The 17,920-nt window shown below is 36.4% G+C and overlaps 2 protein-coding genes across 3 annotated transcripts in view; one reads left to right on the top strand and one right to left on the bottom strand.

The window, feature by feature from the left end:
• Positions 1-16,747, bottom strand: part of LOC142349862 (uncharacterized) — a 120,221-nt gene extending 103,474 nt beyond the window's left edge. The window contains exons 1-3 of the mRNA XM_075401682.1: positions 16,406-16,747; positions 15,639-15,793; positions 1,224-1,359 (exon numbers count right to left, since the gene is read on the bottom strand). Coding sequence (XP_075257797.1) covers positions 1,224-1,359; positions 15,639-15,793; positions 16,406-16,459 — 345 coding nt within the window. The 5' untranslated portion in view covers positions 16,460-16,747. The remainder of the gene's footprint in view (positions 1-1,223; positions 1,360-15,638; positions 15,794-16,405) is intronic.
• LOC142349863 (proteasome subunit alpha type-6-like) overlaps positions 1-17,920 on the top strand; it is a 237,184-nt gene that overhangs the window by 64,606 nt on the left and 154,658 nt on the right. Inside the window, exon 1 of one of the 2 annotated variants that reach the window (XM_075401683.1) lies at positions 13,703-13,712. The exons of the other annotated variant lie outside the window; for it this stretch is intronic. The gene's annotated coding sequence lies outside the window, so the exon portion shown is untranslated. Of the gene's footprint in view, positions 1-13,702; positions 13,713-17,920 lie in introns of those variants that run through there. 2 annotated transcript variants of the gene reach the window in all.

Here is a 17,920-nt window from a genome sequence, read left to right as displayed (position 1 = left end):
TGAGGACGAAAAGTCAAAAGCGTCAGACGAAAAATCGGTCAAGCGAAAAATCGCATTAAAAAAAGAAAGACTGACAGGACTAATATAATTGCTAAAAACTTCGTTTGAGAGCAATTAAAATCCTTTGGATACTAATTATTTGAGGTCGGGCAGTGGAAACATTCCCTAATTTTTTTTCTAAAAACTTGGGAACTGGGGATGTAACCCTTCAAAGCTTGAAGAAAATGTGACAAAAAATCATTAGCTGGGTGGCGGGAGAGATCAATATTTTATTTTCCATACTTTAACTTTAGCTTCCTTGCGATTTAATAAAATTGGCTTTAAATTATTTCTGCTCTCATAGACGTCTAAGATGAACTTAGTCCGTTCAAGCCATTGGAATTTGGTCTATTTCACATGTAAAGTTTGCTCTGTTATGCTTTCTTAGTATTTTGTTGACGATTAATCACCTCACTCCCCTCTCTGGCGCTTTTAAAACAAAAAAAACATTAATAGTTGAGAATGCTAAACTTAAATATCATTTAAATCTAACTCAACCTACTTCTCTGTATGGATCTATTCTGTTTGCCCAAACCAGCTTAGTGAGCATAAATCTTTTATGACCCCCAGGCGCACGTGCTATTTTCTTACATAGTAACGTGCTATATAACAACATATAATTTGTAACTGGGGGTCATAAAAAACACTGGGGGGGGGGGGGGGGACAGAAAAGATCCCTCTGTATCTACCAGGCAATTCGAAGTAATGGTTACGTAACCTTGCTTAAAACACGAAACATGCACGTTTTAAAATGACGACAGTCAACGGAGGTCATCTTCTGGCTAAGTAGCAATTTATGGCATTTTAATTTCTGATACTAAAGACTTTCGGCATTTTAAAATGTGCACGTGAGTGTTTTAACGAAAATGAATGCTTTCTACAAAGAGATGAAAAATTTTGAGTCACAGATAGGACGCTAAAATAATTTCAAAAAAAATGTTTAAATTTTAAACCAATAGAAAATGAAACCAATCGAGCCGTTTTGATGAAATTGAGATTCTTTTCTATAAATATGAATGTTTTAGAAACAAAATAATTTTTAGGACTTCGAAATTTTCTCAGTAGCCACAAATTTCCTCGCCACCCGCATTTATAATAAATAACTTTTTGAGCGCAATACTATGAAGGATTGAACAAGTTTTAGGGTTAAATTTCTGATTTTGAATAATTTTGAAACGTTTTACCGGGTTTGAAATGATGCCGGTGGCCTGAATGAGCTGCTCTGGAGTGACCTCCCACATTCCAGTTCCGTTTTCATAGAAGCTTCTGATTCCAAAAAGAGTCATGTAAGCCACACGTTGGAGCAAGAATTCGGTGTCTCTGAAAAAATTTTGGATGTCAATCTGGCACGATTCTTGCAAGACGAATGTTCATCTCGTAAGATTAACTTCCGAAACCCCACCCGGGAAGCATCCGATGTTCCTAAACCCTTACGGGCTCACTGATCGGCAAAATAGGAACCAATTTTTGTACTAAGAAAAAACGAAAACATCACTTTTTGGGGTCAAGATTTAATTTTTACATCTTATGGTTAATATTTTCCATTAATCCTTTACGAACCGATTTCAATATTTAAAAAGTCAAACATTAACAAGATGCTTGGAAATTGGTTGAAAAATGTACAAAGTTTAAAACAGCAATTCAAACTACCCCTGTCCATATGTAGAATGTAGTGAAATGACATGAGAGAGGGAGAGTAAGTTAGATAATTTAGGTCAAGTTATTTAAGTTAAGTTAGGTATTTGAGTTTAGCTTTCTGTTATTGAAGGTTATTGTTTCGAAGGCGCCAGAGAGGTGATTTGAGTGATATATCTTAAACAAACAAATTAATGAACAAAAGCATATTGAGCTGTCGATATATTTCGTTTACTTAGCAAAGTTGTATTTGTGCATCAGGCCAAAGTCGAAGTGAGTGATTTAAGTAAACTTGAGAGCAAAGATTTGAAGTGAACTAGATTCTTTGAACAGAATTGGAAATTCAATTTGAAGTAAACAAATGTGCTATTTTGAAGTGACAAAGATAAGGGGGTAGCAGAACTTGGCGCCCTGCAAATGTGGGAGTTATATTAAGCGCACGCTTATGAAATTTTAATGTCAGGTACACCTAATGATTCTATCAGGCTGATATACATTTTGTGCCAATCCGACTACCCAACCCCGAGCTATTAACACCGGAAGTAGGGTGATTTGAAGGTTTTCGATATTTTGAATGGAAAAATGACTGTTTGAGTATGATATAAAGCTAGTGAAGGGTTGCAACGGGTATCAAGTCCAGAGTACTGTATGAGATGATCATGGAAAAGGAGTTGGGATCACTTTTGGGTAATCTGCGGTAAGTAGGCTGTTTTTTACCGGAAGACAATTAGCACTTAAATTGAAATAGTAACTTCTCAAAAAGTTGAAGTCGGATTGACCTGAAAATTGGGGGATAGACTGATTTCGGTATGAGGAATCCGATTTTGAAGTCAGATTTGACCCCAGACCAACCTGCACGGAACTAGCGCACGCCGTTGCTGCGGGACGTAAAATTTAAATTGCTCGTGGAGTATTGGTAGTAGCCTTATGATTTTTAGAGGGTTAGTGTAACTTTTCAAGGGCATTCTAATGGTGCTATTTTTAACTTCCGGGTACGACCGGAAGTCGTTGCTTCGGGTTGACCCGAGCGCCAAGGACCAGAAATTGGCATTTTTGAGTTGGCGAATCTTTTTGAAATGGTAATAATATGATAACCTGAGACAATTAGTGACAATAAATACCCACCCCGGTCAATTTTGACGAACTCGGATTTTTCGGGTCTCGGCACCCACGACTCCCTAAAAAATTTCAAATTGCAAACAACTCGCAACGGCTAATCGGTAGGTCTCGAAACTTGGCAGCCATGTTGGTGGTGGTGGCACCCTATAGTTACTAGAAAATTTTACTCGAAGACGTTTTGACCACTACTTCCGATATATTAAGTTGTGAATTTTGGGGTCATCCGGGAGGTCGATGAAAAATGTGCGCATTCATTGCTCGTGTTCTAAAGGGAGTTAGGCCATGAAACTTTGAGATTAGGTGCAACTATGCAAGAACTTTCTGCAACAAAAGTTAGTTTTCAAATTTATCCCTCATTTTGGACGAATGACCCCTGATTGTCCCCTAGAGATGAAATTTTGGGCTTTTAGGAATATAAGACTTTTCGGCGGTTTTTAACTGGGGAATAGTTTCAAAATCGGAAATTACGATTGGTCTTTGGTTTAGGGTTGTGTTTAGTTATATATTCAACACGTGATTTTTGACAGGGGTTGATTGCAGCTAATTAAATATATAGCGGAAATAGAGGTATAAGAACTTTTCAGAGCAACGTTCAATGTTTACTAAGCAAACACTGATTGACATGTAAAGTGCAAATCAGAGATAAAGTGGAGTGGATTTGTTTACATAAGAGTCCAAAGGTCGTGTACTTAAGATAAGGAGAAAATTGAACAATAATTGGTAGCAGATGAAGGACAGAGCATAATTTGCTATTGGTTTGTTTGCATAGCAAACAAAGCCCTCCTATAAAATGTAACAGATTTAAAGTGTAATTTGCAATGTTTACATAAGAGATTAAGGTTTGTTTGCTTAAGATAAGAGCGTAATGGTTGAGTATAAATTGAAGTGACAACGAAATTTAGAGAGAGAGAGACTTTGGAGATATTAGGAGAACTTCAGAAGTTTGGTTTTGAACAAGCGAGAGAAAGTAGTTGGTTTAGTGGGACTAAACTTTAAAAGAATTGTAATCGCAAGACCATTTGGGATTTTGTGAGCGTTTTTGGTTTAGTTCGTTTAGGGAAAGTGAACCACGGATTTTGGTAATATTATTTTAATTACTATTATAAATTGTCTTGAAACTGTCTTTCCATTGATGTGCAAGTAATTCTCTTACCTTTGTTATCCATATAAATAGGATTGATATTACGAGCTCAATTGTGAATTAACTTATTTCAAGGCAATCTAATTTGCAACAGCATACAAGAGTGGAAGAGGGGAAATTGCAGAGTAACAAAGTAACGCTTGCTTCACCAATTCAAAATCTTTGGTTTATATTATTTGATCGATCTTCTGGGCGACAGAGTCCCCTCACTGTTGAGCCTAGCAGAAATTCAGAAGACGACATTGGCGCTCCTGGGTGGGCTTCATTTCTTTGTTACTTTTTGCTGTAGATTATTTTCTGATAATTTGGAGAGCGTGCGATATTTTCCGTTGGTGAAACTGCTGAGAGCATGCCGAAAGTTGAGTTACAATTGCAGTTTGGATTACCAATAGTTTGATTATGTTTGGTTATCAATTGGTGAAGCGTTTTACTTCACCAGGCTACGAATTTTAGGAAGATTGGCGTGAACATTACTTCAGCACTGGCATGAAGCTGGGATTGACGGAAGAAGAGATGATGAAGTGGTTGCCTACAAAAATGTGTGGGTGGGCCTTGAATGCAGTAAGTGATTTACCAAGAGGTTACTGGCGGTCGACTCTGGAGAAACAAGCATGGACACTGACCGAGACTCTGTATCAGTTTGACAACCGATTGTCTGACAATCCACTTTTTTACGAGCAAAGCTACAGTTTGTTTATTAGAGGGAAAGCGGGAAATAGGACGGAATTCAGTGAACCCAATAATACTGCAGATCAGAGAACGCGACAGCAGTGTTCTCAAAGGCAGGTGACTGATACAAGAAGTAGCGCTGGCGTTTCCTTAATTGAGCAATTTCGGCAACCTGGCAGAAGTTCTGATGGTTTTGGCATTGGGTCCAGCTGTGGTTTGCCAAGAAAAGGAGCTTTCGGTATAGATCTCTTTGGAGAAAAAGAAGGTATGAGCATTTCTGAGAGTGGTAGTAGAATAAGATATCCAGGTGACGGCGATGAAGTGCAAGCTGGACCTGAGGTCGAGTTTACGGATGAAATTTGTGGTCAAACAAATCAGAAAATTTGTAGAGCAGCGCTGAGCGAAAATGAAAATAGCGATTTCAGAAAACAAACGTCAGAGGGAGAAATCATTCAGCGGAAATTTGAGTCTTGTGGACCAAACGAGCATTATGCTATGGAAAAAGATTAGGTACAGTCGCCAGAGTCTGGTGAGCTAAGAGATGAACAGTTGGATGATGACAATTTGTTTGAAGATATTTCGGATACAGATTTTTTGAATGTAGACGAATTTAATGTCAACGATGCGAAAAGTGAGACAAGTTTTGCCGCGAGTTCGAACTGAGTAGCAAGCGACAATGTAACTGCAATAGCGAGCGATTTTGGTGGTGGTGTTAAAGATAGCAGAAACGATATGTTGGGAGCCTGGGCCTTGATGGAGTTAAAGACAGGAGGTGTGGACCAGAAGCTCTGCAACTCAACAAAGGTGGCTGATGAGACACAAATGTTTACAACTGAGTGCACTGTGGACACTTGGGAGATTTGGACAGGAATTGATTGTCAGCTGGTATCTGAAACACACAAGGGTCAAAACGATAAGGCAGCAGGTGACCGAACTAATTTTGTACAGTTGGGAAAGGAGTTGGAGGAATGGGTGCAATCGCAATTGAACGAAAGTCAGCTACGTGATAGTGTTTTGGTCGAACCAACGGATGAGCATCAAAGGGAAAGTGCTGGAGTTGACAGAACAGGGAAATCCGATTACAATTCAATGACTACAGTGTTGCACAGTTGGGTTCATGATGATCAACAGCCTAGGAGGGAGTACTCTTGCGGGTTTTCGATGGAAGTTGAGCAAAAAGTGGATAGAGGGATTGCATCGCGATTTCCGGAGACTGCGAAGCTGTTGCTGACGATACGATCGTTGAGCCGTAAAGAGAGGTGGAGCCGTTTTGAAGCATTAAGACAGCAGTCATGGCAGGATTACAGGAGAAATGGCAGCTTCAACGGATGGAAGAAGAGGTGGACATCCATTCAGGCATCAAAGGAAGAAGGTTTTCGTGTACAAGTGCAAGAGCGTATGATGAGTGGGACGATGACAGTTGAGTTATCCAAGCCTTTTTAACCAATTTTTGCCTATATTATATTAATTTGGTTTTTTAGGACAAGTTGATCAAGCACTAGAGCTTTACGAATTTTTTTTTTCAAAAAATAAGATGATTTAGGGAAATGTGTAGTTCTGGTAGATCTATATTTAGATTTTTTTTACTTTAGTGATTTTAGGGTTCCCTGGGGATGATGTATGTCAGAGGGAATAGAGTTCGGTCAAAAATCAATGTTGATGAATTATGTAGATTCTGTTAAAATGTGGAAATTCGAAAATGTTTTCAAATCTGATTTAATCAAACGCTATTCAAATTTTAGTGCAGTTACTTAATATTAAACCGGAGCTAAAGCTAAGTGGTTCCTTTCACTGGGTCAACTATTGTTGAAATACGTAGGTTTAAGTTAATCGGGTCACAGGATAACGGCTTGCAATTATTTGGGAGAATAATAGTCTAGAAGGGAGGAGTGTAGAATGTAGTAAAATGACATGAGAGAGGGAGAGTAAGTTAGATAAATTAGGTCAAGTTATTTAAGTTAAGTTAGGTATTTGAGTTTAGCTTTCTGTTATTGAAGGTTATTGTTTCGAAGGCGCCAGAGAGGTGATTCGAGTGATATATCTTACACAAACAAATCAATGAACAAAAACATATTGAGCTGTCGATATATTTCGTTTACTTAGCAAAGTTGTATTTGGGCATCAGGTCAAAGTCGAAGTGAGTGATTTAAGTAAACTTGAGACCGAAGACTTGAAGCGAACTAGATTCTTTGAACAGAATTGGAAATTCAGTTTGACGTTAACAAATGTGCTATTTTGAAGTGACAAAGGTAAGGGGATAGCAAAATTTGGTGGCCTGCAAATGTGGGAGTTATATTAAGCGGACGCTTATGAAATTTTAAGGTCAGGTAGACGTAATGGTTCTCTCAGGCTGATATACCTTGTGCCAATCCGACTACCCAACCCCGAACTATTAACACCGGAAATAGGGTGATTTGAAGGTTTTCGATATTTTGAAAGGAAAAATGACTGTTTGAGTATGATATAAAGCTAGTTAAGGGTTGCAACGGGTATCAAGTCCAGAGTACTGTATGAGATGATCTTGGAAAAGGAGTTAGGATCACTTTTGGGTATTCTGCGGTAAATAGGCTGTTTTTTACCGGAAGAGAGTTAGCACCTAAATTGAAATAGTAATGTCTCAAAAAATTGGGGGATAGACTGATTTGGTTACGAGGAATCCAATTTTGAAGTCGGATTTGACCCGAGACCAACCCGCACGGAACTAGCGCACGCCGGTGCTGCGGGACGTAAAATTTAAATTGCTCGTGGAGTATTGGTAGTAGCCTTATGATTTTTAGAGGGTTAGTGTAACTTTTCAAGGGCATTCTAATGGTGCTATTTTTAACTTCCGGGTACAACCGGAAGTCGGTGCTTCGGGTTGACCCGAGTGCCAAGGACCAGAACTTGGCATTTTTGAGTTGCCGAATCATTTTGAAATGGTAATAATATGATAACATGAGACAATTAGTGACAATAAATACCCACCCCGGTCAATTTTGACGAACTCGGATTTTTCGGGTCTGGGCACCCACGACTCCTTAAAAAATTTCAAATTGAAAACGGCTCGCAACCGCTAATCGGTAGGTCACAAAATTTGGCAGGCATGTTGGTGGCACCCTATAGTTACTAGAAAATTTTACCCGAAGACGTTTTGACCACTACTTCCGAGATATTAGGTTGTGAATTTTGGGGTCATCCGGGAGGTCGATGAAAAATGTGCGCATTCATTGCTCGTGTTCTAGTGGGAGTTAGGCCATGAAACTTTGTGATTAGGTGCAACTATGCAAGAACATTCTGCAACAATAGTTAGTTTTCAAATTTATCCCTCATTTTGGATGAATGACCCCTGATTGTCCCCTAGAGGTGAAATTTTGGGCGTTTAGGAATATAAGACTTTTCGGCGGTTTTTAACTGAGGAATTGCATGAAATAGTTTCAAAATTGGAAATTACGATTGGTCTTTGGTTTAGGGTTGTGTTTAGTTATATATTCAACACGTGATTTTTGACAGGGATTGATTGCAGCTAATTGATTATATAGCGGAAATAGAGGTATAAGAACTTTTCAGAACAACGTTCAATGTTTACTAAGCAAACACTGATTGACATGTAAAGTGCAAATCAGAGATAAATTGGAGTGGATTTGTTTACATAAGAGCCCAAAGGTCGTGTGCTTAAGATAAGGAGAAAGTTGAACAATAATTGGTAGCAGATGAAGGACAGAGCATAATTTGCTATTGGTTGGTTTGCATAGCAAACACAGCCCTCCTATAGAATGTAACAGATTTAAAGTGTAATTTGCAATGTTTACATAAGAGATTAAGGTTTGTTTGCTTAAGATAAGAGCGCATTGGTTGAGTATAAATTGAAGTGACACAGAAATTTAGAGAGAGAGAGAGACTTTGGAGATATTGGGAGAACTTCAGAAGTTTGGTTTCGAACAAGCGAGAGAAAGTAGTTGGTTTAGTGGGACTAAACTTTAAAAGAATTGTAATCGCAAGACCAGTTGGGATACTGTGAGCGTTTTTGGTTTAGTTCGTTTAGGGAAAGTGAACCACGGATTTTGGTTATATTATTTTAATTACTATTATAAATTTTCTTGAAACTGTCTTTCCATTGATGTGCAAGTAATTCTCTTAAAAGGGAGAGTAAGTTAGATAAATTAGGTCAAGTTATTTAAGTTAAGTTAGGTATTTGAGTTTAGCTTTCTGTTATTGAAGGTTATTGTTTCGAAGGCGCCAGAGAGGTGATTTGAGTGATATATCTTACACAAACAAATCAATGAACAAAAGCATATTGAGCTGTCGATATATTTCTTTTGATTAGCAAAGTTGTTTTTGGGCATCAGGTCAAAGTCGAAGTGAGTGATTTAAGTAAACTTGAGAACGAAGACTTGAAGCGAACTAGATTCTTTGAACAGAATTGGAAATTCAGTTTGACGTTAACAAATGTGCTATTTTGAAGTGACAAGGATAAGGGGGATAGCAGAATTTGGTGGCCTGCAAATGTGGGAGTTATATTAAGCGGACGCTTATGAAATTTTAATGTCAGGTAGACGTAATGGTTCTCTCAGGCTGATATACCTTTTGTGCCAATCCGACTACCCAACCCCGAACTATTAACACCGGAAGTAGGGTGATTTGAAGGTTTTCGATATCTTGAATGGAAGATGACTGTTTGAGTATGATATAAAGCTAGTTAAGGGTTGCAACGGGTATCAAGTCCAGAGTACTGTATGAGATGATCATGGAAAAGGAGTTAGGATCACTTTTGGGTATTCTGCGTTAAATAGGCTGTTTTTTGCCGGAAGACAGTTAGCTCTTGAATTGAAATAGTAATGTCTCAAAAAATTGGGGGATAGACTGATTTGGGTACGAGGAATCCGATTTTGAAGTCGGATTTGACCCGAGACCAACCCGCACGGAACTAGCGCACGCCGGTGCTGCGGGACGTAAAATTTAAATTGCTCGTGGAGTATTGGTAGTAGCCTTATGATTTTTAGAGGGTTAGTGTAACTTTTCAAGGGCATTCTAATGGTGCTATTTTTAACTTCCGGGTAGGACCGGAAGTCGGTGCTTCGGGTTGACCCGAGTGCCAAGGACCAGAAATTGGCATTTTTGAGTTGCCGAATCATTTTGAAATGGTAATAATATGATAACCTGAGACAATTAGTGACAATAATTACCCACCCCGGTCAATTTTGACGAACTCGGATTTTTCGGGTCGCGGCACCCACGACTCCTTAAAAAATTTCAAATTGCAAACGACTCGCAACGGCTAATCGGTAGGTCACGAAATTTGGCAGGCATGTTGGTGGCACCCTATAGTTACTGGAAAATTTTACCCGAAGACGTTTTGACCACTACTTCCGAGATATTAAGTTGTGAATTTTGGGGTCATCCGTGAGGTCGATGAAAAATGTGCGCATTCATTGCTCGTGTTCTAGTGGGAGTTAGGCCATCAAACTTTGTGATTAGGTGCAACTATGCAAAAACTTTCTGCAACAATAGTTAGTTTTCAACGCTATCCCTCATTTTGGACGAATGACCCCTGATTGTCCCCTAGAGGTGAAATTTTGGGCTTTTAGGAATATAAGACCCTTCGGCGGTTGTTAACTGGGGAATCGCATGAAATAATTTAAAAATTGGAAATTACAATTGGTCTTTGGTTTAAGGTTGAGTTTAGTTATTTATTTAACACGTGATTTTTGACAGGGATTGATTGCAGCTAATTAATTTTATAGCGGAAACAGAGGTATAAGAACTTTTCAGAGCAAAGTTCAATGTTTACTAAGCAAACACTGATTGACATGTCAAGTGCAAATAAGAGATAAAGTGGAGTGAATTTGTTTACATTAGAGTCCAAAGGTCGTGTACTTAAGATAATGAGAAAGTTGAACAATAGTTGGTAGCAGTTGAAGGACAGAGCAAAATTTGCTATTGGTTTGTTTGCATAGCAAACAAAGCCCTCCTACAGAATGTAACAGATTTAATGTGTAATTTGCAACGTTTACTTAAGAGATTAAGGTTTGTTTGCTTAAGATAAGAGCGCATTTGTTGAATATAAATTGAAGTGACACAGAAATTTAGAGAGAGAGAGAGACTTTGGAGATATTGGGAGAACTTCAGAAGTTTGGTTTCGAACAAGCGAGAGAAAGTAGTTGGTTTAGTGGGAGTAAACTTAAAAAGAATTGTAATCGCAAGACCAGCTGCGATACTGTGAGCTTTTTTGGTTTAGTTCGTTTAGGGAAAGTGAACCACGGATTTTGGTTATATTATTTTAATTACTATTATAAATTGTCTTGAAACTGTCTTTCCATTGATGTGCAAGTAATTCTCTTACCTTTGTTATCCATATAAATAGGATTGATATTACGAGCTCAATTGTGAATTAACTTATTACAAGGCAGTCTAATTTGCAACAGCATACAAGAGTGGAGGAGGGGAAATTGCCGAGTAACAAAGTAACGCTTGCTTCACCAATTCAAAATCTTTGGTTTATATTATTTGATCGGTCTTCTGGGCGACAGAGTCCCCTCACTGTTGAGCCTAGCAGAAATTCAGAAGACGACATTGGCGCTCCTGAGTGGGCTTCATTTCTTTGTTACTTTTTGCTGTAGATTATTTTCTGATAATTTGGAGAGCGTGCGATATTTTCCGTTGGTGAAACTGCTGAGAGCATGCCGAAAGTTGAGTTACAATTGCAGTTTGGGTTACCAATAGTTTGATTATGTTTGGTTATCAATTGGTGAAGCGTTTTACTTCACCAGGCTACGAATTTTGGGAAGATTGGCGTGAACATTACTTCAGCACTGGCATGAAGCTGGGATTGACGGAAGAAGAGATGATGAAGTGGTTGCCTACAAAAATGTGTGGGTGGGCCCTGAATGCAGTAAGTGATTTACCAAGAGGTTACTGGCGGTCGATTCTGGAGAAGCAAGCATGGACAGTGACCGAGACTCTGTATCAGTTTGACAACCGATTGTCTGACAATCCACTTTTTTATGAGCAAAGCTACAGTTTGTTTATTAGAGGGAAAGCGGGAAATAGGACGGAATTCAGTGAACCCAATAATACTGCAGATAAGAGAACGCGACAGATAAGAGAACGGATTTGTTCTCAATACAATTAGAACAAATATTGAAGCGGAACTATAAGAGCTCCAAAACTCACGAATTGCCTCTCGGAGTTGACCATAACAAAGCATATGTTGCAAATTTTAAAAAAGTATACTAATTTGTATTATAACTAAAAAAATAAACCCACACAAGAAAACACTGCTAAAAAATACGACACAACAGAGGAGAGCTACCTAAAGTGTTCAAGTTCATTGCCAATTCACAACACGAAAAATATGTCTCGAGGCGCTCTATCAAACGGAGCAGTTTTTCGAGGTGAAAATTTTGGGGCGAATATAGTGATTTTTTGCAGTTTGTGGATGATTGGACTAATTTTTCGCGGTTTTGGGTTGATTAGGCTGATTATTCCCAGTTTTGGGATGATTACACTAACTTTATGCAGTTTTGGGATGATTAGACTGATTGTTCGCAGTTTTGGAAAAATTAGAGTAATTTTTGCAGGTTTGAGATGATTAGACTGATTTTGGGCAGTTTTGGTATGATTAGACTGATGATTTGCAATTTTGGCATGATTAAACTGATTTTTTTGCAGTTTTAAGATGATTAGAGTAACTTTTTGCAGTTTTGGGACAATTAGACTAATTTTTTGCAGTTTGTGGATGATTAGACTATTTTTTCGCGGTTTTTGGTTGATTAGACAGTTTTTCGCAGTTTTTGAATCATTTGACTAATTTTGCGCAGTTTTGGAATGATTAGATTTTTTTGCAGTGTTGGTTTGATTCGAATCATTTTTTGCACTTTTGGGATGATTAGAGTATATTTTCGCATGTTTGGGATGATTAGACTGATTTTTCACAGTTTTGTGATGTTTAGATTGATTTTTTGCAGTTTTAAGATCATTGGACTACTTTTTTGCAGTTTTGGATGATTATGCTGATTTTTTGCTGTTTGAGCGAGCTTTTGATTGATTTGCGTACGTATCTTTCAAATTTTGTTTTTTCTGCTAACCTATGTTTAAAATATCTAGCATTAAGACATTGGTGTTAACATTAAAGTCAGGTGAGGGCCACTGAAAGCAAAACCGCTAATCTCTTCTTCGGACAACAAATTGCAATTTGGTAAATAAGTGTCCTTTTTTCTACTACTATACTCCAAAAATAGTGTTTAGATATTTTTATCTATCTAAAATTAAGTTTACAACTATTTTCAGTTATTTTTTGCCATTGCGATCTTTCAAAAAGTTTTTATCATACTGGCAAGGGACTTACAAAACGCTCAACATTGGCGTCTGAACATATACCGTGTCGAAAATGAGTTAAGCTTCATTTTAATATTAAACAAGGAAAAACATGGATGAAAAATTAAATTCAACCTCTCATTGACTCTGCAAGTCAAGCTTGTCAAAAACATTTCTATCAGTCTGTCTTTTTTAAATAGTTAAGAGCAAAAATAGCTTAAATTTAGCTTTGATGACAAAATATTAATGTTACCAAAACAATGGTAAGCAAATATTAAGATAGTGAATATGAAAATAACTGAAACTCAGCATCAAGAAACAATTTACTGTTATAGCAAAACAAAAATTGTCGCTGCGCAATAAAATAAAAATTGTTATTTGATTAAATTGGACAAGAAACACGCTATGAGAATGGCCAAAAAAGAACTGAAATAGACAAATTGTGACGCAATATTAGTCTAAAATTGATAACACACAAAAACTGAAATGTGCTCTGTTTTTTGTTGCTTTGCTTCAATAACATCAACAGAAATTTGATTATTAGCTTGTTTCAAATTTGTTAATTAAAAAGAAGAGTGACTTAAATTGCGTTATGACTTAAATTGCAATCTCAGAACATCAATCATTCCTTGTAAAAATAATCTGATAAAATAAAATTAAATTTTAATCAGAAAACTTGTTAAAATGATTAAAATAATACATAGTGAAACTAAACCTTGAATAAATAAAAACACGTATTATTCAACTGCCGATTAAATTAAATGCAAGTTGTAATTTCTTACATACGCAATAATTTCAAAACGCTGCCTTATTAAATTGTAAGTGCCGTTTGTGTTTAAGTGACTGTGTTAGTGTAAGAAATCCAAACAAAATGCTATTACATGTATAAGTGGGGGGGGGGGGTGCCAATGGACTTGGGGACTATAACAGTAATGAGCCCCGATGAATATACTCCAGACGGATACTTGCTACTCCTGTGACTGCGGTGCAATTTGGCTAGTTCTTAACTTTTTAATTAGAATAATGAATTAGATATTGTATCATGTTGAACATAGTCTTATGATAAATTCTCTTTGTACTGTCACTTGTCGCACTTATTAGTTTGTTTTAAATTTTAATCTAAAGACTGATTGCAATTATTTTTGCAAAAAAACCAACAAGAGCTTTTGGCTCTCTTCTGTTATTGCCCCCAGCCTTATATAGTCAGTCTATTTGCACCCCCCAATTATGTTCATTTTGGTCCTTAGAGATCCGTTATTTTAGTCATAATAAATTGCCGGTACCGATGGACGAATGGATGAATTTTTGTTTCCAGTTGTCAAAAAAATCAGTGCCATAAAGCTATTCCTGTGAAAGAAAAGCGCAAAAATATTAAAAACACGCATTATTCTTTGTCTGCCTACATTATAAGCAAAGATGAATTACGGTATGCTTCTTATTTTCAAAACTTCGCAGCATAATTAATTTGTAAATACCGTTTGTATATAATTGTATATGTAAGTGTATGGAATGAAACCAATATGCTATAACATATATAAGTGAGGGGGGGTGTAAATGGACGTGGGGGGGGCAATAACAAAAAAGAGCCGAGCTTTTTTAGTGAAGTTCTTAAGTATATTTTGCTTCTTCCGTTTGATTTGCAAGAAAAATATTAGTGTTTTCGCTATTTTGGCGTACTTTCAAGTAAGAAAAATGTGACTGTTGGAATTGATGGTAGAATACGGATTAATTAAAAATTTTTCTTTGACATTTCGTTTTCCTCTGTTCTTTTACAGTATTGAAATGTTAATCTCTATCTTTACAATTTTAGCATATTAACTTGGGATTCAGGTTTTTGATTTTTGTGTTTTAAGGGGTCGCACGCTAATGGAACAAGACAGAAGTCAACTTTCTGCGGTAACAAAAGCTCTTCATTTCATTAAATTTTCACATTTTGAAGTAACTACGACTTCAAATGTCTCAAATGTTGCTTAATTAAACTTTCACAATTTGTTTGTTCTATTTGACAAAATTTCGGGTACCGGTTTCAAAATTCATTTTAATAAACTGATACAATTTAGGTTTTTCAGTTTTTAAGCCGACCTTGTCATAAAAGGTCTATTTTAACTATCTGTTCTGTCGATGACAAAAAGTGGGACGAACGGATGAGTGGGGTCAAAAAATTATGTGAAATTGAGCATCAGAGAGCCTCCTTGTTCAGTTTAAATTTAATTTTTTTTAACGATTTTTCAATGACAATTTATCATTTTTCAGATTTTCGTATATCATATGTTTTTGTCGATGAACTTATCTAATGAACAAAATTTTTACGACGCTTTTTCTGAACTCAATTTTCTTTCTATCAGTAAGTGCCAGTTTGCTATTGGTCTTTTAAAATCTGCAATCAGTACTAATGAGTACGTTTTTGTGAAATTAACGATGAAATATGTTTTCTTTAATTTATGTCTAATGGAAACATTAGAATCAGTCGTGGAGACACAATTAATTTTCAACTATGTGTCGTTGTACCCTAAGGCATAAATACTTATAGCCATGAATGAAATAAACAGTGAAAAATTTACACACAGTATTTTATACAGTGTATTTTTAAAATGTTCAGCACTAATTTACCAAAAAGGCGATATTGTTTGCAAAATATGTTTTCATTCTCCTCGTGTAGACAGAAGTACAGTTATTAAAAAAGTTTTGATATCAATAACCAACTCAAACCAATCGAACTTCAGAATTCAAGTGAGACACTAACTTGTAATCAAAGAAGAGGTTACTTTCGAAACTCAGTTGAAGAACTCGCTCAACATTTGCGATGGCTGACTTAGCAACGTCGCAACCGGTTGCATTGGGTTCCATTGTCAGGTCCTGTTGACCTTTAGCTGTCATGACATCCAACACAATGACAACCTTAATAGAATCACCAACTGATAATTAAATTACGACCCAGCGTCTTTACCAAATAAAGTTGACAATTTGGTTTATTTCGCCTCTTTAATTCCGCAAAACTTATCTTAGTACATATATAATCGGTTTTTAGTGTGGGGTATGGCGACAAATAAGGAACGATTACAATAATTGGTTTACAATAGTAATCGATAAATTCTAGGAAATTATACTAAAATAAGACATAACAATTGCCCGGACTTGAGTCGCATTGAAATTCAGAGTTGAGGTATTAGGTTTCAGTTGTAACAAGTACTGAAAGAGCGGTATTCCATTTTAAAAAATATTTTCGTTCTATACCCACTAATTAAAAAAAATTACAGTATTTTGTTTACTGGCCGGTTGCTGATCATAGATGGAGGGCGACTGTGATCCAACATGGCAGACTAAATTAGACTAGCTACACCAACTTGTTGATCCAGTCTTTGAGTTGAACTGCAACGCCTTTGTTTCAAAATTCCGGCTATCGCAATATATTATTTAAAATCAAGAGAAGGGAGCTGGCTCGTAATGTTTTGGTTTTCCCAGATTAAGTTAGCATTTTTTGCGCTCGGTGATTTGATTGTCAAAACTTACCAGGAACCATCGTTGCAGAAGCCAGAGGTAGTGTGTTAATTTGCAGAGCAGCATGCTTGAAAAGAAGGACGTGTTTTTGTCTGCTTTGGGGTGTCTACAGAGACAGAATTAAAAATTCTCTGATTAATGAAGAGTTTTTTTGGATTGAGACCAATCGAGTTATAGTGGGTTGTCCAGTCCCTTGTCAATAATTATATGTACTGCTGGTGATTATCTATCGTGATTTGATTCGCATAGCTGAAGTCAATATATTGCAATGTTTAACAATTCTCAGACCTCTGTTACAAAAGCTAATAAAACACCATTTTGAAAAGTTATTAATAAATTTTAAGCTCAGAACGTTTAATCTGTAAGTATTTATCAAAAAAGAATACTTTCAACGAGTTTGCTTGATATGATAACTAAACAGTTTAATAACTTTTGTTTCTAGTTGTTTTATGAGTGCTTTTGTTCTGTGTTGAAGCAAAAAACAGGCTATTAACAAAAAGCTCAAAGTAACATTCTGACCATTTAAAAAAAAACATTTAATAATAGAAGTTACTATTGAGACAGTTAGCTTTTATATGTAGCTATTTATAACAGCTAATATTGAATATTTTTAATACAAATTTAAAATGAATCTGTTTTTCAAATCTCGTGATTAGAAATTGATAAGAAGATAGATCATAAAACGGAGTATTAGGAAAACAGAATGATAGCTTTCATATTATGGGTCATAAAAAACCGATAACAACCGTTTTTTTTTTCATGTAAAATTTATTAATTGTTCTATATCGAATCATTTTATCAAAGTTCATAACTTATCTTTGACAGTAAATTTTCCCCTTATCTTGTTCTAGCGTTGACGAAACAAAAATAATTTTTGATCATTCGAATGAACGAGTGAACGTTCCTGGTAATTTACGCTTTGTTATTTCCTGACAAATAATGCTTTATGTCATACTGGTCCAGAGAATCTAAGCAAAAACACAATTGACAAAAAACTTTTTTATCAAAGACTAAAGACGTGCTGAAATTAAGAGACTCCGCTTTTGTCAGCGTTGAATACTAAAATTCATTATCAGCATTTTAGTACCAGATTTAATAACCTAGCAATCACAGAAAAAAGCCTAACAAAGCCGAAAATTGAGATATCAGCAATCTTCTTCGTAAACAGTCATTTTTGAACAACCGAATTTGGATCAGATCTGTTTTTGAACGCGATATATTTAGAAACTTGTAATTTTTAATTCAGCAGACTGCAGGTAGGCGCAACTGCAAAAATTAAAAAAAAAACGCATTAGTCCTATTCATTAAAAATCTTTCGTACCTAAATAAAAAAAATTTTGGTATCATCTCAGTTTGCGCTGTTGCCGCAATGGTTCCCAAATTTATCATAGTGCTTCCTTATGTGTAACATGGGCATTTGAGAAAAAAATCTGATACATTTCGATTGGTCTCAGAGCCGAATCGTATATACAATATCATTTTTATATATTTTGTGATGTTGTCTAACAGGAAACGCTGGAGGAAGAA

Source organism: Convolutriloba macropyga, chromosome 11 (assembly GCF_964194025.1).
Source record: "Convolutriloba macropyga chromosome 11, txConMacr16.3, whole genome shotgun sequence".
In the NCBI taxonomy this organism is placed as follows: Eukaryota; Metazoa; Xenacoelomorpha; order Acoela; family Convolutidae; genus Convolutriloba; species Convolutriloba macropyga.
Note: the sequence above shows the minus strand (reverse complement) of the source record. Positions and strands in the feature narration are given on the sequence as shown.